We start from the raw sequence: 23,452 nt of genomic DNA, 5'->3' as shown, positions 1-23,452 counted from the left end.
TTCACCGGTAAGCTGTCTCCAGTGTCTACATCATGGACGCACCAATCTGTGACACTCGGAACCAGGGAGAACAGGTCTGGAAACTGCCCCAGCAACTGGCGGCAGTCCTCCTGTTGTTCGGCGGTCAGGGAGGGTGAGAGGTTAACTCCATCCACTGACCCATCCTTCTCACAGGCCACCAAGAGGTCAGGAAGAGGCTCCGACTCCTCCTCCATTCCGTCATCGGTTGCCAACAACATGCCCACTTCGGACCTTCGCAAGTGGGGCTTGAGGCGGTTGACATGTAGGACCCGCAAAGGGTTCCTGGGCGTCTTCATGTCCACCAAGTATGTTACGGGGCTCTTGCGCTCCACAACCTCAAAGGGTCCTGTCCACTTATCCTGAAGGGCACAGGGCTCCACTGGGGCCAAGACATACACCTCCTGTCCAGGCTGAAGCTCGACCAGAGTGGCATTCTGATCGTACCACCGCTTCATTTCCTCCTGGCTCGCTTCCAGATTTGCCTCGGCAAGTTGTCTGAAGCGTCTGGTTTGGTTTCTGAAGGCCAGCATGTAGCTATATACATTCTGGGGAGGTTTCCTGGGAGATTGCTCCCAGCCTTCTTTTACCAAACTCAGTGGTCCTCTCACGGGGTGACCGTACAGCAGTTCAAAGGGGCTGAACCCTAGGGACTTCTGTGGTACCTCGCGATATGCAAACAGCAGGCATGGCAAGAGGACGTCCCACTTACGCCTCATCGGACCTTCCAGGCCCATGATCATGCCTTTGAGGGTTCGGTTGAATCTTTCAACCAACCCGTTACCTTGGGGATGGTAGGGTGTGGTGAACTTGTACGTTACGCCACACTCCTGCCAAAGGGACTTCATATATTTCGATATGAAATTGGTCCCCCTGTCGCTCACCACCTCTAGAGGGAATCCTACCCGTGAGAAAATTCCCATCAGTGCACGCCCCACCACGGGAGCCGTCACTGTCCTCAGAGGGATGGCTTCAGGGTACCGGGTGGCATGGTCCACCAAGACCAGGATGAACCTGTTGCCCATGGCTGTCTTGGGGTCCAGAGGCCCAACGATGTCAATACCCACTCGCTGGAATGGCGTACCGACCACAGGGAAGGGTTGGAGGGGAGCCTTGTTCTTCCCTCCCGTCTTCCCACTTGCCTGGCAAGTTGGACAGGTTCTGCAATACGCATCGGAACTCTTGTGCATTTGGGGCCAGTAAAAGTGGGTGACAAGCCTGTCATAGGTCTTGTCCATCCCCAAATGTCCTGCTAAAGGCACATCATGAGCCAGACCCAGTAGGAAGGCTCTGAACTTCTGGGGTACCACCAGCACACGGGCTGACCCAGGTTCAGCAGCCTTAGGCTCCGAATACAGGAGGTCGTTCTCCCAGTACACGTAATGTGTTTTGGCCTGAACACCATTGGCCTGGTCTGCAGCCTGCTGCCGCATACCCATGAGAGAAGGGCATTCTTTCTGCTCCCTGCAGAATTCCTCCCTGGAGGGTCCTCCTTCTTGCTGCCAATGGGTCAGCTCAGGCAGGTCCCCCAGTTCGGCGATCTGTTCCCCTGTAGGCTCCAGGGCATCCCCCTCAAGGTCTGCCTCCTCCTGGACCGTAGGAACTTCAGGGGCCGGTTTCCCGCGCCCCCTGCGCCTTCTCTCCAAGGCCGGTTCCTGGGCCTCTCCATCAGGCCCCAGGACCTCTCGATCACCCTTACTGGCTGCCATCGACCGGGTGGTCACGCAAGCCCAGTCAGGCAGACCCACCATCCGCAGGTGAGTCGTTTTCTCCACCTTTTCCCAAGGGGAGTGCTCCAAGTCGTTCCCTAGCAAACAGTCAACAGGCATGGTTTTTCTCACACAGACCTGCAGAGTACCAGAGACCCCCCCCCCCACTCGAAGGGAACTTGAGCCATCGGACACTGACTCTCAGAATTATCAGCGTTGATAACCCTACAGTAGGCATGGGGTACAACCTGCTCTTGAGACACCAGGTGCTGCCTTACTGCAGTCACACTGGCTCCTGTGTCTCTAAGAGCCTCAGCTTCCTTACCATTGATGATCACCACTTGCCCATATTTCTTAGTGTTAGAGGGCAGGTAGTTCGTAGGGATCATCTCACTGTCTCCGAGCGAGACCAGGGTCATGTGAACGGGATTTCCACCCCCCGGGACCATCATTTCTTCTCCCAGGTGAATGCTAGTCACCTGTCGGGGCGGAGCACCAGTGGGTGCGGGTTTTCCAAATAGGCGACACTTGGGGTCACTGGATATGTGCCCAGGCTCGCCACATTTGAAACAATTGAAGGGCCCCTTTGGAACAGGTTTACCTGTCGGGGCCCCATTCTGCTTCGGGGGTGGGGGAGGCTGAGAACCCTGCTGCGGATTCCCTTGGGAATTACTTTGGGGGCCTTTTTGGAACCCTTTCTGTTTTCCCCCCTTGTCCCCCCCACTCTTCTGCTGGGGACCCTGCCCACTCTTGGCGGAATCTCCCACGGGACCCTTGTGGACCCTGGTGCTGAGCCAGCGGTCCGCCTCCTCAGCAAGCTTCCTCGGGTTGGACAGCTTGCTATCGATCAGGTGTTGGCGTAACTCAGGAAAACAGTGATCAGACAAGTGCTCCCATGCAATTAAATCAAAGAGACCTTGAAAATCATTAACTTTGTTACCTTTCACCCAACCATCCAGTGCTCTGCAAAAGTAAGTCACATACTCCACATACGTATTCCCAGGCCGCTTAGTACATCCCCTAAACTTCTGTCTATACATTTCAGGGGTAAGCCCGTACCTGTTTAATAAAGCTTCTTTCATGTGGGCATAGGATCTCTGATTCTCAACGGGCAAATCTAGCAAGGTATCTCTCCCTTCGCTAAGGAACCTTCCCCACAACCCCGCTCCCCAATCCTTGTCAGGGACCCGGTGGGAGGACATGGCTACCTCGTATGCCCTAAACCACTGTCCTATGTCATCCCCCTTAAAGAACTCCTTAACTACGTCCTTCGGGATGTGCACTCTTGACTCTACCTGCACTGGCGATGTGCTGCCACCAGAGGGAGGCCGATCCAAGTCTCTCTCCTTGAGACTTATCTCCCTCATCTTTATTTCGTAATCCATCTGGTGCTTTCGCTCTTCCAGCGCCATTCTTTTGGTTTCCAGCTCCAGCTGGATTTTCATTTCTGCCAACTTTCTCTCGTGATTCCGGGTTTCCTTCCTGTCCGCCAGCTCCTCTGGCGACAGGCCTTTACCCAAGCTGTGCTCGCTGTCTTGCCTTTCTAGATCGATCAGATCCCCAAGCGCATTCTGCTCCTCCGTCGTATTCTGCTCGGCGAGGACGTCTTGCTCTTCCGGGGTCTTTCTGGACTCCACCCAGGCTTTCAGGGCCTTGTAGAGCTCCGGCTTGTTTTTGCAACCGGCGTGCGGAACCTTTAGTTTCCTACAGAAAAACTTCAGCTCCATCTTTGAGTATTTGTCCAGCTTTGCGGCATCCCACTCTATCTCCAACACCTCGGAGGTCGTGGACTCCGCTCCATCCAGGCTCTTTGTGCCCGGCATGGTTTCCGCGCTCGGAATCTTCTTTCAGCAAAATTCAAAAAGCAAAGTCTGTGGCTTAGTAACTGGACCGTAATCCTTGTGTAGTGGTCAGAAGCTCAGGTATAACTATCGCAAGTGTAAATTCGAAATCCTCACCGCTGCGTCCAATGTAGGAAGGGGGAGGCTCTAGTTGGCGCAGTGCAACACTAGCGACAAGCAGGGACTCTCTCTTCCTCGTCAGGGCTGAGGGTTACCTTCCAGACAACCTCTGCTTACCCTCTAGGTAGTGTGGCTTAAGCAGTCGTAGGCTAATCTTTGGGGCACATAGGGTTAAACACTTGCAACAGTACACCTTTACAACCAACCCACCACACAACGAGACCAGACTGTATTCTGTAAAAATATATATATCTTTATATAGATTTTAAGCAGGCTTGCGAATACAGTCAATATACTTTATGAAAACGGTTGCAGGTTACTCAATTCGGGTTACCACAGTTCTTATGCAGTTCTCTTGAGGCCCGTAGGCCGGTGTTACTCAAAGTTCTTGTGGAGCCGGCGGCTTCCAGGGGATCTGTCCCACGTCGCGTTGCCTTCCCGGGGTCGCTGATCGTTGCGGCTCTTCAGCCGAGCAGGTCACTGGTCATCCTGGGCAGCGGTGTTCTGTGGCGGCAGGGTCCTTTCCTCGTCGTCCGCTCCGACCCTGGAGGCGGCGGCTGTGCGGTGGTGGCAAGTGGCAGTACGGTCCCCAAGTGCAGGACGTACCCAGCCAAGTGCCGGTGCAGCTGTGGGCTCACAGCTGGGCTGTCGGGCAGGCTACCGACCTAGCGGATTCTCGTAGGGCAACTGTCCGTCTTTGCAGGTGAGTGGCTGCTCGTTATGCAGTCCCCTCGAGAGCTCGGACCGGACGGGTCCTCCTTTGCTTTGCTCTCGGGCTCCCGGTGCAGTTGCGGTCACGGTGTTCGGGCCAGCGGCGGCTGGTCCTCACTTTGCTTCCGCTGTTGCTTTGGGCCCCGGTCACGGTGGTCGGGAGGATGTTGATGCCTTAGAGGAGATTCCTCTGTCAGTGCTGCGACGATGGTCAGCACCCGCAGTCGCTTTCTTCCAAGGGGGTAGCGTCCACTGGTCCTGGGACGCTGGTCAGGGGGCAAGTTCAGTTGCAAGCCCTTGGAGATCTCTTTAGCAGAGTTTGGCACAAGTAGAGCAAAAGTCCTTTCGTAGTCTTTTTGTCTTCCTCTCCTTCAGTAGCAAGGCACCAGACACAGGCAAGAGTCAGCACCCTTCCTTGTCTCTCACGGTCCTTCTCGTAGGGCAGAGTCCTTCTGTGGCCCAAACCGGATCTAATTTTCAAGGAGCAGGGCTCCTTCTTTTATAGGCCAATTCTTTTGTTCTCGCAGGCCAGAGGGCCTTTGCATAGCCACTCTCAGTTCTGGAGTACCCCCGCGGGTGTACTCCGGCTTCTGCTTTTAGTGTGAGGGGCAGGCGCATCAGACGCCCCACAGGAGGTGGAGCCAGCATTGTCCGGACAGGGGTGGCCAGAGTACCTTGTTGATGGGGGCTTCGTCCTTCCTGGGCCAGGTGCCGACAGAGTCATCCGCCGCTCCCCAGGAGGGTGGAGCCAGCATTGTGGTGGTCGAGCACAGTGACAGTTCGAGTCAAGAGGCACTCCTACCTCCCACTAAGGTGTAATCTGCGCATTCACCACCTGTCATCCCTCCAGCCCTGTCACTCACACATCCCAGACAGTCAGATACACATACCAGCAGAGGCGGCTGAAATGGTTAAGCAAGCAAAGGCTAACTTTCTAAAGGTAGCATTTGCAAACCCAGGATATTAAAATAAACTTGACTACAAGAAATATCTTATCATCCTGAGTTCAGGCATACTAAACATGACTCGCTACCATGCTCCTTGAGCCTGCGGGGATTATAGGGTGTAATAATCCTCGCAGCTCAGTCTGGCCTAATAGAGCGGGTAGCCTTCAATAGTGAAATACGGTCTTCGTTGTAAGTCACTACTAGGACATGCCACGCACATCAGGGCTTGTCCTACCTTGCACCTACAACGCACCCTGCCCGCAGGCCTACCATAGGGGTGACTAATATGTAGTCAAGGGAAGGGTCGGTGCTGGCAAGTGGGGACACTTGCCCAGCTAGCGTGACAGTACGAGACCGCACGCGGGTTCTGCGGCCGCAGTTCCCAGACACATCTTTACGGCTGCTTCGGTGGGTGGCGCAACCAGCGCTGCAGGCCCACCAGCAGTATTGGCATCTACAAGCCCCGGCACTCTCTCGTGCGCTTTACTAGGGACTAACAGTAAATCCAATGCACCAATCAGGGATACCAATCGTATGTACAATTTACAGTAGGGAGCACTTGCACTGCGGCACGGATCAGCCGTGGCGCAGTGCCCTGAGTATCGGAAAACCAGCAAAACATCGGAGGCACATCAGCAAAAAGTGGAAGGGAGACTCACGCCAAGGTGCCAGGTCTAACACTGCCCCACTCACCCCAACTTGTTCCCGCCACCCCCCCCCGAGTTGCGCGCGTAACCACCACTGACACTCTCCAACCCGCTGATAGCCGAGGACTAAAGGAAAGAAAAGAAATTAACGAAATACCAGGACCGAAGAAAGACAATGCCCATCTGACACACACACACCCCAGGCTACCCCCACTCTCCCGCGCCAGGCCCAACCACCCTGTCCCTACCCTCATTTCACTGGAATATCATCTGTTGCAATCGGAGGCTCCAACCACAAAGCCCTATAGTCCGCCTACCGCTTCCAAATTTTGTAATGCTTACGCGGACATCCCCGGGCCACAAAGATTGGCTGCTCCAGCCCCATGCTGAAGTCAAGGCCATTTTTCCAGGCGGCCCCCCAGGGGGCCCGCGTATCCTTCCACATCTTGGCAATGTCACGTTTCGCCAATGTGAGACCCAGCTTTAAAAGTTGCCGTTTATAGATATTGCCCCGATCCCTTACATCACATGCAGCAGGGCGAACTTTGGTGTGCGTGGGAGTGACCACCCTAGGACCTCAGATAGGCAGGAGAATACTCTCCAGAAACGGTCCAGCGATGAGCATTGCCAGAATGTGTGTAGGAATGTGACTTCCACCTCACAACACCGGAGACATTCCGGGGAGCCAATCAGGCCCACCCGCCACAGTCGAACCCGAGTAAAATAAACCCGGTGGAGGTACTTAAATTGGATTAGGCGAAGCCGCATTGCTATGGCCGCTCCCCGAGGAGCAGCTAGGGCCTCCCTCCAATCTTCTTCCTCCAACGTACCCACGTCCTCTTCTCACGCCCCCGTAACTTCTCCAGGTTTGACGCACTGTGGGTGACCAGGGTCTGATATATCCATGATATCTTTTTGGTCTCCAGGTCACCCATGAAAACCTTCGCCTCCAACGGGCTAAACTCGGGGATGGAGTCAAGGCCCTCCAGGCTGGGGGCAAGCGCATGCCGGAGCTGGAGGTACCCGTAGAACTGTGACTGCGGCATGCAAAATTCCACCTGCAAAAAGAAAATGTCAGCTCAGGCCCTCGTTTAATTTTATCCAGGACCCCGCGCACATTCCAACTAACAATACGGAGGGTGCCCGGAGGCACCTGAGCGTCTACAGCCCCACTAGCCATCGGGCAGCAAGCATTGGTGCATTATGGACAGGAGAACCCGGCAGTGTGCGTGCATGTCGTGGTGAGCCCAGTGTGAAAGCGCAACCCAAATCCCTATCCAAACCCCTTCCCGGTGTGAAAGCGCAACCCAAATCCCTATCCAAACCCCTTCCCGATAACAAACACCCCACCCCATACCTCAAGAACACTGAAGTACCTGTCGCGGCGGGGTCGGCACCAAACCCCCAACGGGGTGGGCACGGTCCGCACCCGCCAATGCATCCCCAACTTGCAGCCCATGTCACCCAGGCCCACACCCACTATGCACTAAACAGGTGGGGTTCAGCCCTCCCTCTGCACCATCTTGTTCACACGGATCAAGGATCCACAGTCCGGTGTTGGGAAGCAGGGTCCCCCCGAGAGGAGGCTCTGCAGGACACTGAGCGCCTCTGGGACCGTGATCTTCTGTGCCCCCTCCAGTGCTGTCCACGGGGATTCTTCGATGGCCCCTCACTCAGTGATGAATCAGATTGCAGCCCAGGTGGCGTATGCACCTATACGGTTTCATCTGTCCACTTGAAGACATCCTCCGGGGAGTCAAAGAAGTGGGTGCGGGATTGATATACCACATGCAAACGAGCCGGGAAAAGCAAGGCATACGGGAGCCTGAGGTCTCTCAGTCTGGCTTTTGCCACCATAAACGATTGGCGTTGCTGCTGCACAAGTCGTGTATAATCTGGGAACACTAGGATGCAATGATTGTCATACAGCAAAGGTTCTTTGATGCAGGCCTGCTTCAGCACGGTTTCATGGCCAGCATAGCTCAACAGCCTCGCTATCATTGGTCGTGGACGAGCCCCCACCGGCGGTTTCTGAGTGAGCACCCTGCCGGCCCACTCCACGACAAAGCACTCGGACAGCGCGTCGGGAGGGAGCCAGCTTTCCAGTCATTGTCTGAGGAAACGCTCCATATTACCATTCTCGCACCCCTCCGTTAATCCAATGAAGCGCAGGTTGTTCCGCTGTGCCTGCCCCTCTGCATCCTCGACCCGGAGCGCCAGGCCCTTCTGGATGTTTTCCATGCTTGCCACCTTCTGCTTGAGGACTGAAACATCATCCTCCACCCCTGAGATACGGGTCTCCGCCTCTGTAATGCGGGACACCGCATTCCGTAGATCTTGGCGTAGTAACATAACATCCGTATACACCGCACCAATTTTGGCATCAAGCATATCCCTGGATTGGGTGATTGCCGCCATCAGGGCCGCGTTGTTAGGTATGGCTTCCTGGGGACTCCCCGCGGTACCACCCGTCGCTCCCGGGCCAATGAACTTGTCTATGGGTCTATGCTTCGTGGAACCACCGCCGCCCTTATCCCTCGTCATGATGGCTTTCAGCGGACCCCAGGCAAACTCAGGTCAAGTAGGGCTAGGCACCAACACAGGATCCTACTCAGCCTAGGCACACCGCAAGCCTTTCCGTCACCCGGCCCGATCCCAAAGGAAGAAAAGAAGGCAGGACGAAAGGGTTGGGAAGGCACCCCCGAACCGGAGCCCGCAATCCACCAATGGGGGCCTCGACCAGCCAACGGCACACCTGCCAACCTGCACGCTGATGTCGCAACGCACTAAGGCGGCAATGCCCCATCGGCGGCGCCGCACCCAGCGCCTCCAGCTGCCTGTTCGACCACCGGTGTCCGCCCCCCGGGGCTGATAATGTGGGCACAGGGCAGTCTCTTCGCTTGTCCTCCAGGGGCCCCGACCCAATTCGGCCGTCCATCACGGGCCTCACCACCACTGTCAGAACAGGGGACCTCCACCAAATCAGGCCCACCAGCCTGCGCACATTGCCGGGGCCTACACAGCAGTGAAGGTCAGCAGCTATTCAACGTCCTTGCCCCATGGCTGCGCCGTCCCTCCTGGGCCGTTGCGGTCACCAACTCGTTGCGGGGCACCCCCCGAGGTCGCGCACCAGACCAGGCCAACCACCACTGAAGTCCAGGAGTCCCCCTCGGCGGAACCACCACAGGAATGGTTCACCGCCTCCAGCCCAGGTCCCCGGGGGTTGAGGAGAGACCAAACGGCACCCTCAAGGCTTCCCCAGCCCCCCCCCCCATGAGGCCTGGTCTCTGGGTCTAGGCACCAGCCCAAGGGGGGGGCCCTCTCACTCACCCTGCTGCAACCGCCGAATGACCGGGAGGAGGGCAATCCCGCACCCGGGGTTGTGTAATATAATTTTATATTTTTTCTGGATTGTTTCAATTTCTGTGCGCGTTAAGGATAGAGGATTTTTATTTGGGTATATTAGAAGTGACCTAGTCATGCAACCAAAAATTATCAAGCAAGCAGTTGATAGATGTGTATAGACCTTTGTTTATCTTAAAATGCAGGCATTTTTTCATTGTTTTTGTTGTTGTTTATTTTTCAGCCCTGGGAGATTCTGAATACACTTTCTTTTGCAACGGTGGAAAAATAATAGATAAACGGCTTCAGGAACTGGGTGCCCAACATTTCTGTGACACTGGATATGCAGATGATTGTGTCGGGTAAGGATATATCTCTCCTAGCTTAACACGTTCCAAGCCTTTGTTAATGTAAACCTCATAAAAGTTAAGAGACTCCCAAATCTGAAACTGGCTAAAGGCTCTCTCCAATGAGTGCTCCATGAGTCCAGGTACCTTCTTGTTCATGTCCCACTGAATCTGATTTGCTGATGTGGGGAAGCTCCAAGAGGGAGAAACTTGTTTTGGCCCAGTGACATCGCACCTTGGGTAGATCAGCTTGTCCGGTTGGTGTTGATCCTACGGAGTTCTTCAAGACCAAAAGTCTTCTAAGTCCCAGGTTTCAAGGGTGGTAGTAGAAGATAGTCAGACACCACCAAGGGATCGAGGACCTCGGGAACATCACTTGGGGGTCAGGACTTACTCCAGCTGAGGCTGCAAACAGAGTCTGTGTCAGGTCCAGTTAATGTTGGTCAGCTGGGAGTTGTAGTAAACTGCCACTTGGAGATTATTTTAACCCTGAAGCCAAACATGAGTCCATCCAACTGACCCTTGGAGTCTACTTCTGTGCCTTGGGCACAAGAAGGATCAAGTTCAGTCCTTCAGCGCTCCTGTTAGGTTACACACAGCAGTTCCAGTTCTCTTCTGTTCTTCCTCAGGTCCAGCAGTGGTCTGAGGGAGGTGCTACAGAATGCCACATGTATGCCTGCCACTAGCTTGTGTGTGGTAATGACTCCTGGCCCCTCCCTAATCAAAGGAATAAACGTTCCCAGGCGTAAACCTATCCACCTTTGCAGCATTTCCTGTGTGCCCTCTTGCAAACAAACCCACAGTGCCCCTCACTTCTGAAATCCAAAATGGCGAAACCCTTGTTTCCTTGTTAAGTGCCTGTGTGCCAACCAAGAGGTGTGGCCAGGGGCTAATGAGCAGTATCGTCAATGGTCACTCTAAACCAGTTTCAAGGGCTACTCTCCCCAGATCGTATTTGGTGCCTGCTGAACTGGGAGGATAACATAGGGGCCTGTCCAGTTGTCCTCTGACATCTGCTTGTCACAGGAGAGGCCCCTTTGAAGTAAATTAAGTTCCTGTTCACAGTCCAACTGATCTTCCTGCCAGAGAAATAAATCCCACTTCCCCACACTCTGACCTTTTGTCTGTGCTGTGGATACCATTTTCACACCTTGTTCAGGGCCATTCACCAGCTAGATCACATCATATAAAGTAGCCTTTAGGAGTGTGTGTGTGTGTGTGTGTGTGTGTGTGTGTGTGTATATATATTGTATATATGTATGTATATATATATATATATATATATATATATATATATATCTGCTCCAAGTTTCCCAACCGGTAGAAGAGCACTCGAACTGCAGTTTAAGCAAACAGCTTTTTATTTGGTTTGAATTCGCCACGCTTGTCGAATCCATTCACAAGTGACCTTCATTAATACGCCTGACGCGTTTCGAAGTAACCTTCTCTTCAGAGGCGATGTCGGTCTGTAGTGCGTGACCTGACACTCACCAGGATGTGGAATAGTCCATATTTCGTCACGCCCCCAGTATGGAGGTGAAATCTTCGTGAGGCATCCTGGGTGATGTAGTGGCAGGTGAGTTACTTTCCCTCTATGGGTGCACTGTTCGTTTAAAAGTGTTGGCAAAAGCTCAAAGCCCTCAAATGGGCCTCGGCAAGCGGGGCTTGTTCACATCCTTTGACCTGCAATTTCCACTGTTAGAGCTGCGCTGATATGGGCTCCGTGGCCTCCTTTGTTTCAAGGGTTGTGCTCTTCGGCAGCAGGGGTGCCGCCTTAATATCTGCTCCAAGTTTCCCAACCGGTAGAAGAGCACTCGAACTGCAGTTTAAGCAAACAGCTTTTTATTTGGTTTGAATTCGCCACGCTTGTCGAATCCATTCACAAGTGACCTTCATTAATACGCCTGACGCGTTTCGAAGTAACCTTCTCTTCAGAGGCGATGTCGGTCTGTAGTGCGTGACCTGACACTCACCAGGATGTGGAATAGTCCATATTTCGTCACGCCCCCAGTATGGAGGTGAAATCTTCGTGAGGCATCCTGGGTGATGTAGTGGCAGGTGAGTTACTTTCCCTCTATGGGTGCACTGTTCGTTTAAAAGTGTCGGCAAAAGTTCAAAGCCCTCAAATGGGCCTCGGCAAGCGGGGCTTGTTCACATCCTTTGACCTGCAATTTCCACTGTTAGAGCTGCGCTGATATGGGCTCCGTGGCCTCCTTTGTTTCAAGGGTGGTGCTCTTCGGCAGCAGGGGTGCCGCCTTAATATCTGCTCCAAGTTTCCCAACCGGTAGAAGAGCACTCGAACTGCAGTTTAAGCAAACAGCTTTTTATTCGGTTTGAATTCGCCACGCTTGTCGAATCCATTCACAAGTGACCTTCATTAATACGCCTGACGCGTTTCGAAGTAACCTTCTCTTCAGAGGCGATGTCGGTCTGTAGTGCGTGACCTGACACTCACCAGGATGTGGAATAGTCCATATTTCGTCACGCCCCCAGTATGGAGGTGAAATCTTCGTGAGGCATCCTGGGTGATGTAGTGGCAGGTGAGTTACTTTCCCTCTATGGGTGCACTGTTCGTTTAAAAGTGTCGGCAAAAGCTCAAAGCCCTCAAATGGGCCTCGGCAAGCGGGGCTTGTTCACATCCTTTGACCTGCAATTTCCACTGTTAGAGCTGCGCTGATATGGGCTCCGTGGCCTCCTTTGTTTCAAGGGTGGTGCTCTTCGGCAGCAGGGGTGCCGCCTTAATATCTGCTCCAAGTTTCCCAACCGGTAGAAGAGCACTCGAACTGCAGTTTAAGCAAACAGCTTTTTATTAGGTTTGAATTCGCCACGCTTGTCGAATCCATTCACAAGTGACCTTCATTAATACGCCTGACGCGTTTCGAAGTAACCTTCTCTTCAGAGGCGATGTCGGTCTGTAGTGCGTGACCTGACACTCACCAGGATGTGGAATAGTCCATATTTCGTCACGCCCCCAGTATGGAGGTGAAATCTTCGTGAGGCATCCTGGGTGATGTAGTGGCAGGTGAGTTACTTTCCCTCTATGGGTGCACTGTTTGTTTAAAAGTGTCGGCAAAAGCTCAAAGCCCTCAAATGGGCCTCGGCAAGCGGGGCGGGGCGGGGCTTGCCGAGGCCCATTTGAGGGCTTTGAACTTTTGCCGACACTTTTAAACGAACAGTGTACCCATAGAGGGAAAGTAACTCACCTGCCACTACATCACCCAGGATGCCTCACGAAGATTTCACCTCCATACTGGGGGCGTGACGAAATATGGACTATTCCACATCCTGGTGAGTGTCAGGTCACGCACTACAGACCGACATCGCCTCTGAAGAGAAGGTTACTTCGAAACGCGTCAGGCGTATTAATGAAGGTCACTTGTGAATGGATTCGACAAGCGTGGCGAATTCAAACCTAATAAAAAGCTGTTTGCTTAAACTGCAGTTCGAGTGCTCTTCTACCGGTTGGGAAACTTGGAGCAGATATTAAGGCGGCACCCCTGCTGCCGAAGAGCACCACCCTTGAAACAAAGGAGGCCACGGAGCCCATATCAGCGCAGCTCTAACAGTGGAAATTGCAGGTCAAAGGATGTGAACAAGCCCCGCTTGCCGAGGCCCATTTGAGGGCTTTGAACTTTTGCCGACACTTTTAAACGAACAGTGCACCCATAGAGGGAAAGTAACTCACCTGCCACTACATCACCCAGGATGCCTCACGAAGATTTCACCTCCATACTGGGGGCGTGACGAAATATGGACTATTCCACATCCTGGTGAGTGTCAGGTCACGCACTACAGACCGACATCGCCTCTGAAGAGAAGGTTACTTCGAAACGCGTCAGGCGTATTAATGAAGGTCACTTGTGAATGGATTCGACAAGCGTGGCGAATTCAAACCTAATAAAAAGCTGTTTGCTTAAACTGCAGTTCGAGTGCTCTTCTACCGGTTGGGAAACTTGGAGCAGATATTAAGGCGGCACCCCTGCTGCCGAAGAGCACCACCCTTGAAACAAAGGAGGCCTCGGAGCCCATATCAGCGCAGCTCTAACAGTGGAAATTGCAGGTCAAAGGATGTGAACAAGCCCCGCTTGCCGAGGCCCATTTGAGGGCTTTGAACTTTTGCCGACACTTTTAAACGAACAGTGCACCCATAGAGGGAAAGTAACTCACCTGCCACTACATCACCCAGGATGCCTCACGAAGATTTCACCTCCATACTGGGGGCGTGACGAAATATGGACTATTCCACATCCTGGTGAGTGTCAGGTCACACACTACAGACCGACATCGCCTCTGAAGAGAAGGTTACTTCGAAACGCGTCAGGCGTATTAATGAAGGTCACTTGTGAATGGATTCGACAAGCGTGGCGAATTCAAACCTAATAAAAAGCTGTTTGCTTAAACTGCAGTTCGAGTGCTCTTCTACCGGTTGGGAAACTTGGAGCAGATATATATATATATATATATATATATATATATATATATATATATATATATATATATATATATATATATATATATTACCTACTGGCGGTAGCCAGTAGGTATATATAGTTAGGACCTAGTTTCCATAGGAAATCCACAACATTCTATTGGGAATAACTTTGGCTTCGGTTAATGAATCTACGTGAATTTCTCAAAGAAGATGGCCCGTTACGCTCCGCTCCTTCTCTGAAAGTTTGAGGGGGGTTCGTCAAGTGGGGGCTGAGATAAAAGGGGGGTCCCAAAACGTGTTTTCCCCTGCAAATTTCCATAGGACCTTTAGACACGGCTACAGCCCGAACGGCTGAACGGAATTATTTGAAATTTGGTAAAATGGAAGAGACTGGTTTGCAGATTACGCTTTTCTTTAAATGGTGTAAATCCGTCCAGTATTTGCTGAGAAAATTGCATTTAAAATCAATTATATATCTATAAGCGCGCACGCGTGCGCGCACTGTCCCCGCCTGCCTGCCTAAAATCGGGCCGCCGCACTGCCCGCGGCGACCCGGAAGTGCTGGGGCCGGCCGGCCAATCCCAGCGCGGCCGGCTGGAAATGCCCGCCCCCGCCGCGAGGGGGAAGAAGGAAGATGGCGGCTGACTCTGCAGGGCTCCCGTGATGGGAGGGAGCCCTGCCACCTGCAAGAGAAGCGTCATCTGCGGCTGACTTCCCAGCTTGTTTTTGTCCCCGCCTGCCTGCCTGAAATCGGGCCGCCGCGCTGCCCGCGGTAACCCGGAAGTGCTGGGGCCGGCCGGCCAATACCAGCGCGGCCGGCCGGCAATGCCCGCCCCCGCCCGCGAGGGGGAAGAAGGAAGAAGGTGGCTGACTCTGTAGGGCTCCCGTGATGGGAGGGAGCCCTGCCACCTGGAAGAGAAGCGTCGGTTGGGGCTCCCGTGTGCTGAGGGAGCCCTGAGGAGAGAAGGAACACAATAAAAAATCTAATTGATGAGCAAGCTCGCTGCTTCACGTGCATTAACCATTTTCCCAGCCTCCAAACATCCACCTTTAGTTCTATGTGCACGCTACTGCGTTTTAAGTCACTTTGCTGTCAAAACCTAGCAAATAAATAATACATACCTCCGAATGCTCTTGCTTCCGTCTTCCCGGGTCCCTTCTCTGAGGATGCAGCCTGGACGCGCAGCCAGCAGAGCTATGCAGCTGTGCGAGATTTGCTGTGCACACATGGGCAGCGTGGAGCTCGGAAAACCAATAATAACAGATCCGCGGGAAACAGCCAGCTTAATGATAAGAAACACGCGCGCACATAGCTCTGCCCGCCGTGAGACTTTAATAGTGGCGCGCGCGATGCTGAGGCAGGAATACAGCCAGCCTGCTAACTTCTCCTCACGCCAGTCGCCGCTTGCTACCAGGGTTGAGCTGCTGAAGAGCGCTTAAATCCCGCTATGAGTCACCCAAATTGTGACTGACGAATCCATACGGGGCATAATTGTCTGCCTTGATACTCAAGTGGTCTGCACACGTATTTGGGTAAACAGTGGTCTTTCTGTATATATTAATTAGCACGTTATAGCACCCGCGTTGGGTGAGTTTGTGTTAACTCTTTTTTTTTCTCCTCCGAGTGGGACGTTGGTAAATGGAAATTCCCTTTTGTAAAAATAGCACATGGATTCGATCTGGAAAATGTATATTCAGAAGATGCCTGCTTACCTGGTGGGGTGGGCGACCCGTTGCTTCCCTGATGTCTGCGCATCTATATTAGCACTTGACCTTCCCAGCTCTCTCAGCTGTATGACTCACCCTTGAAAACCAAACATATTGCTTGATAAAACAAAGGCGACAAATGTACTAGAGAACTGAATTTCAGGTATGAAGTACACCAGTCTGTCAAAGTAAACACCGGAGCCAAAACATACCTGTCCTAATACCATTCACAGTAAGGCTAACTGATCCTCCACACACACACACAGTGAGCAAGGGCACGGACGTAGACCGAAACGCGTCTGATGAGATTTCTTTCACCCATGAGTCGTCTCACGTGGCTACGTGATACGTCACGTAATAAAGAATATATTTTACAGCTATAGATATTAGCTTTTAAAAAAACAATGAAATTCACTGAAAAAACCATAGGTTATACACCATATATAGTTAGGAATTTGCATTTACAAAACCTTGGAAATTCACTGAAAAAACCATAGGTTACGGACCATATATAGTTAGCTGCACATTTTATTGATATAAAACCAATGAAATTTCATATATAGTTAGTTGCACTAACTATATATTTCGCGCATCCGCAATCCAATGCTTATGATGTCACATATTACATCATTCATGACATGTTCAGTGACATCACTGATGACATCTCAAATGACATCAATGATCACACCAGTGATGATATACTTCATGTGATAATACAATGCACCTCCGTACACTCTAATATAACCTCTGTTACACCTAGTGTAAAATACAGTGTATCATTTTTGAAACCATTGACACACGAATAACATTTACTACATACGCACTCACTGATTCCTACGTGTACCCACACATTCACTCATTCACCCATACAATCACTCGTACATACAGTCACTCATCATTACAACACTATCATATGCACTCCTACACCTATGCAGACACTCACACACTGCCACTCATCCATGGAGTTACTCACACACCTAGTCAGTCCTGTAAAGAATCAATCACACTTTGATTTCTTCATCTATACAGTTAAACACAGAACACCTTACATTTTCACACTTAAACTAACACATACTTACTCACTGATACAATCAAGTACTGCATCTATACTCTTATACATCCACTCATTCTTCAATATGTAAAACCTATTTAAAATTTTAAAAAACAGTCACTGGATGATGTCATCAGTGATGTCATCAGTGATGTCATTTGAGATGTCATCAGTGATGTCATCAGTGATGTCACTGACCATGTCATGAATGATGTAATATGTGACATCATAAGCACTGGATTGCGGATGCGCGATATATATATATTTAGTGCAACTAACTATATATGAAATTTCATTGGTTTTATATCAATAAAATGTGCAGCTAACTATATATGGTCTGTAACCTATATATATATATATATATATATATATATATATATATATATATATATATATATATTCACTGAAAAAACCATAGGTTTCACACCAGTTATAGTTAGGAATTAGCATTTAAAAACCTATTAAATTCACTAAAAAAAACATAGGATTCACATCAGTTATAGTTAGCTGGAAATTTTACTGACATAAAACCAATGAAATTCCACGTTATAGTTAGTTGGACTCACTATAACTTGCGCGCCTGCAATGCACTGCTGATGACGTCACATATTACATCACTCATGACATGGTCAGTGACATCATTCATGACATCACTGATGACACCATCCAGTGAATGTGTGTCTTTATGAAAAATAAATATGTTTTATATTTGTATTTGTAAAGGACGATGGAAGAATAAATGGTTAAATAAGTGTGTAAATGGATGGTTTTGTTTTAAAGAATTGATTGGTTAACTGCCTTATTAAGTGTATCTTAATGAATACATATATTAACGAGTAATTTTTAAATATTTAAATATATGTATCAGTGTTTCACTTTGTGTATAATTGGCTGCATGGGTTGGTGACTGACTCACTGTTTGTATGTGTTTAGAAGACCGCATATGTGCAGGACTGTATGGGTGGATGAGTATGTATATGTGTGTGTTAGTGAGTGAATGCCTGTCTCACTAGTGTCTTTATGAGTAACTACATATGTTTTAATCTTGTATATATGAGCATTGATGTATATAAGTCAGTATATGTGAGAGTGAGAGATTGAAAGAGTTCCTGTTTAAATAAGTATTATAAGTGATTGTTTAAGAGAGTAAGTATGTGTAAGTTTCCTTAGAAGTAATGTGCTAATGTATGTATAGCTGTATATGCAAATAAATGGATGTTCAATAGTTTATTTGCATGTGTGAGAGTAACTATTGTAAGACTGTCGGTGTGTAACAGGATGTATATGTGTATCACTATATATGATGAGTGAGAATATGTATGAGTGACTATATATGACAAGATGGCCGCCGGAGCAGGAGCAGCTCACTAAGAGCTCCCAGTGCTTGGGATCCCCTTTGCGGGATTTATCCCTGTCAGCACCCATCGCTCCATGGAACCAAACTATTGAAAAGTAACAGGATTGTAACCAGCATCGTTTTTTCTCTTCTTACCTTGTCCGGCGGTTGGTTGAAGCCTGCTAGCCACTCGTCTCGGTCCGGGTCACCTGGAGACATCACCACCCTCATCGGAACGACTGCTGATCAACGGAGCCTACAGAGGGTCGTGAGCATACGGAGCCTACAGAGGGTCGGCGCTCTGAAGCTCCCTCCCCCCCCTCACTGCACCGGATTGTGGCTCCCGACGAGTTTTGTGCCAACGGTGGGCCAGCGAGCGATCTAAAGCTCACCCCACCCCCCCTGCACCGGAGTTGCGAGCTGAAGCACCCCCCCCCCCCCCCCCAGGTCCGGAGGCTGGGTTGTGGATTTCTACGGAGCCCACGGCGGGTCAGGCTGTCGTTCTGAAGTCCACCCTGTAGGCACCGGTCTGTGGATCTCGGAAAGGGCTCCTGCTCCCGACGTGTCCTGTGCCCACGGTGGGTCGGCGAGCGATCTGAAGCGCACCCCCCCCCCCCCTGCACCGGTTTTTGGACAGCATCGGCCCCGACACCATCGGGGTCTGGAGACCGCCGGGACTGCCCGCGGGCTGGAGCGGCAAGCATTGAAGGGCACTGGGAAGGCGCTGTGGTCGAGGCGCTGTGGCTGAGGCTGCGGCTCAATGCAGAGCGGTCCGTGGTCTGTCTGGGGGACGCAGCAGCAGGGCGGAGAGAAGGCGAGGGCGAGGACTCCAGTGGATATCGAATATAGACACCCCCCATGCGCCCCCTCGGAGGACACAGAGAACTAGCGTTTGTGGAGCTGCAGAGGATCCAGGGACGCTGCGACCGGCCGCCAGACTCTATCGAGGGCTGCTTCCATACACCTATGCCGGCTTTCTCTCCAGCTGCCCGGATTTCGCCGTCCTGGAAAACTAATTAAAACAATTTTCGCCGGCTGGATTACATCGCCATGGTCCCCTTTGTGTAAAATGGCGGGGGCCATAAAAAGCATCTTCAAACAAGCAATAAATTACACCACCGCCCCTACGTCGGCCGCGAGGATGCATTCCAACCAGTTCAAGGGGCACCAAAAAGAAGATAAGTCTCGTTCCTCCCTCCAAGCAGCAACCAGGAAGTAGCAACACCGAAATAGGACTAACTCGCCCTCAGCAACCAGGAAGTAGCAACAAAGAAATAGGACTAACTCGCCCTCAGCAGAGAGGGAAACTGGTCATTCCGAACACTAACAATAACTGACAAAGGACTAACACTGCTGCCTATACACTACTTTGGCAGCCATCTTGAACATTCTGCTGAGCAGCAGTAACTGCAAAAAGCACAGGAGGCTGGATGCGGATCCAGGAAGGTCGCCGGTTAGTGGAGTTGGCTCCCGGAAGTATCGGGAAGTACAATCAGATATACCTGCGATCTAAGTATTACAACATCAAAAACTCTGCTGGCAAAATCAACACGCTTGGGAGACATAAGGTATTTATCTCACCCCACCCGCCTGCCCACAGTTTTAGACTACCTCCTTGTACAAAATGGCGGGGGCCATAAAACTGCTTACACTCCTAAACTACCTCCTTGAGCAGCAACATGGGGCCATAAAATTGTAGAAATAAATCCTCGCTGGTACCTTTGTTGTCCACGAGGCTCCACAGCTCTAATCTCTAACTCCCCCACTTTCACTCCCAGCAAGCTATGAGCAGTGCCTGCCTTGAATAGAAAGTGAAATTGTCCTGCTCTGAGCCCAGAGCAACAACAACAGACAAAGGACCACTATTTCTATTTCTATTTCTACCCCCCCCTATCAGTTCGGCCATCTTAGTTTGTCTATCCTGGGGAGACCATCATGGACTAGTCATTCCTACCATCGACCTAAAGACCTAAGGCCTCTTAGACTCTCAGACTACTTCTGCACAATTACACAGCTGGACGTTTCTTACGCCGGATTTATTATTATTATATTCCTGATTGTAGCCAACACACCTCACTTTTGTATCCTGCACGCATCACTTTTCTGCATCGATTGCTACCCATATATTATTGACTCGTACAGTAGCACTATATTCTATATTCTATAACTCTAACTGTATCTTGCACATCCCACTTTATTTTCACCGGTAATGCACCGCTTACTACCTCATATAGTCTTTCTTTCCTTGCTGCTCGCTAATGCCACTTGCTGTGTCAGTTAATATCTGTCATTTTATCTATGTGTGTATTTTCTCAGCTCTATTTTTCATATTTTCATATGCTGTGTCATTTAATCTCTGTCATTTTATCCGTGTGTGAACTTTTTCTCAGTTCTACTGTTCATATTTTCATATTTTCATATTTTATGCCTCATACATTTCTCGCTGCTGCGCACTAATGTCACTTGTTGGTTCTCATAATTATGTGTGCAATGGTATTCTGCCACGGACTCCTGTACCTTACATATTTTAGATTTAGACTACTCACTACTGTCACCTAGATTATATATGTTATGGCTTGCACAGTGTTATATTCTAGTATTTTGTACCTTACATATTTTTTGACTACTCACTAGTGACACCTAGATTATATATGTTATGGTTTGCACAGTGTTATATTCTAGTATTATGTACCTTACATATTTTTGACTACTCACTAGTGTCACCTAGATTAGATACTTTTATGGTTTTCACAGTGTTAACTGCTAGTATTTTTGTCAGTATTATACTGATACTTGTTCTGCATTGGTTTAAAAATGTACTGTTGAATACCCCACACAGACTTGTCACCGATTACTACCTCAAATACCCTGTCAGTTAATCTTGTATGTACCGATTACTACCTCAAATACTGTGCCAGCTCACTAGTGTCACTTCCCACTATATCACTACTATTGTCTGCCTTTGTATACCTTGTATACTGCGTATAGCATTATTGTGCACTCACTAGTGTCACTTTAGGCCCACGCAACTGGTTAGGACAGCGCACCCTTCCCCCCTACACTACACCATCCTAGTCTGTCCTCCCATCATGGAACCCGTCGGCAAACACACATATAGAATCAACTACCCACCCTCACTCACTAAAAAAGCCGCTAAACGCTTTAAACACAACTTCCTGAGGTCCCACCCTGAAACGCCTTGTGCAGACACCTACTTCTCACCAGTCAATGGTTCACTGAACATTGATATTATCTTCCACACCACACGCAGAGCCCAATGGAGAATCACGTTCCGCACCTTACTCACCGTCTCCACCGCCAGGAATTTCGCGCATGGCCAAAAACTCACCATTACCCCATCCCAACTCTTCCCGGGCAGAACAACCATCACTATTTACAATAACGGGATTATCCTAATTCAATCCACAGACAAGAACCTGGAACTACTAGACAACCTGTTCCCCACTTTCAAACAATACCTCGCCAGTCATCAGCCCCCCACTCATAGCACCCTCAGGCATATCACCCCTGAATCCATAGCCCCCAATCACAACCCTCCTAACCTAGCTCAACCCCAAAACGGCACGCACCTTCCCTCCACCCCCGGCACTCTAGACATTCACCCACCTAATGTAGCTACCTCTCACTCCACACTTACAGACATAGATCCCTCACCCACACATTCTAACGGCACACCCTCCCCCCCCTATAACCTCACCTGGTCAGCCTCTCATACCTCACCCATCCCTGTCACCCCTGACACCACAGCCTCAAACCACATTCATTCTAACCTAGCCCAGCCCCAAAACGACTTGCACCTCTCCTCTACGCCTGACACCCTAGTCACTCATTCACCTACCGTAACTACCTCACTCCCGTCGAGCACAGACACAGTTCACTCCCCCTCTTACACCAACCTCCCCACCCCTTCCCCTCACACACACCAGCCCTCATCCCCTTTCCCACCCTTGACACCACAGCTCCCACCCAAAACGACATGCACCACCCATTTACTCACGGTACCTTTGTCACTCACCCACCTACCGTAGCTACTTCACATCCCTCAAGCACAGACATAGATCTCGCCCCCGCTTACAACAACTACCCCACCCCTTCCCCCCACACACCAGCCCCCATCCCCGTTCCTCTCATCCTCATTCCTCACACCCCTGATACCACAGCTCCCACCCGCAACCAGTCTATCCTCGATCAACATCGAACTGACACACACAAATGCAAACCCCACCCTTTATCCCCCCCATTCTCAGCCCCCACTTCCAACCATTAACCAATCACATAGAACACACCACCTCCATCAACTCTACTCCACCCTTTCAAAAAAGTACCATCTACAATCCCACTACGCCCCCCAGTCTCACCCCCCACTACCCAACCTCCACCCCCCTCACCACTAATAAACGCCCATCCTCCACCCTACACTCCACGCCTACCACCAATACTCTCATCCACACTACCAACCTCTCCCCTTTGTCACCCACGACCGAGCCTTCCATCCCCTCCAACACATTTCCCACAGGGGACCACATTACGGCCTCTCTCCTCCAGCTCAAAGAAGACATGGACATCATCAAACAACAACTACTCTGTCTATCACGCTCCAGTCACCCCTCACCCGACACCCTCCACCAGATCAAACAGGACGTCCACATCATCAAACAAATACTCAGCACACATCCCAGACACCACGCACGCGCCTCCTCCATCATCTCCGCTCCCAACTGGTCCTCCATCCGGGCGGTGAACTCTCGCACTCGACCACCACCGCACTGGACCTCAATCCCTGTTCACAATCGTGAAAACCGCTCCCATCGCTCCTGCAACCCTCTCTCGGACCTAGACACAATCACCCTCCTCCGCTCCTATGACCCAGCCCCCCATAGCAACACACCCGACACTCTCACTGCCATTCCCACGATTCAATCTAATCCCCTTAGACCCCCCACGCTGAACAACAGAATCGCTATCCATAGTAACCTGAGTAAATTCCCCCTCGCTCTAGAACACCCTTCCACCCTCGACACACCCCGTCTCAAATGCACTCTCCTCAACTGCAGATCAGCCGTTAGACACTCCGCCGCTATCGCCGATCTCATCCTAAAATGGGATCTTGACTTAATCATCATGACTGAAACATGGTTAACAGAATCTTCTACACCGATAATGGACATTCTGGTCCCCCCCAACTACCACATCACTAGACTTGACAGGTCTGGCAATAAAAAA

The 23,452-nt window shown here is 50.7% G+C and overlaps 1 protein-coding gene across 1 annotated transcript in view; it reads left to right on the top strand.

Annotated features, from left to right (window-relative positions):
* MTRR (5-methyltetrahydrofolate-homocysteine methyltransferase reductase) overlaps nt 1-23,452 on the top strand; it is a 403,763-nt gene that overhangs the window by 48,275 nt on the left and 332,036 nt on the right. The window contains exon 4 of the mRNA XM_086965276.1: nt 9,580-9,697. Coding sequence (XP_086821402.1) covers nt 9,580-9,697 — 118 coding nt within the window. The remainder of the gene's footprint in view (nt 1-9,579; nt 9,698-23,452) is intronic.

Source organism: Lissotriton vulgaris, chromosome 4_1, assembly GCF_964263255.1.
Source record: "Lissotriton vulgaris chromosome 4_1, aLisVul1.2, whole genome shotgun sequence".
NCBI classification, from domain to species: Eukaryota; Metazoa; Chordata; class Amphibia; order Caudata; family Salamandridae; genus Lissotriton; species Lissotriton vulgaris.
This window is presented reverse-complemented; position numbering and strand designations above follow the sequence as displayed.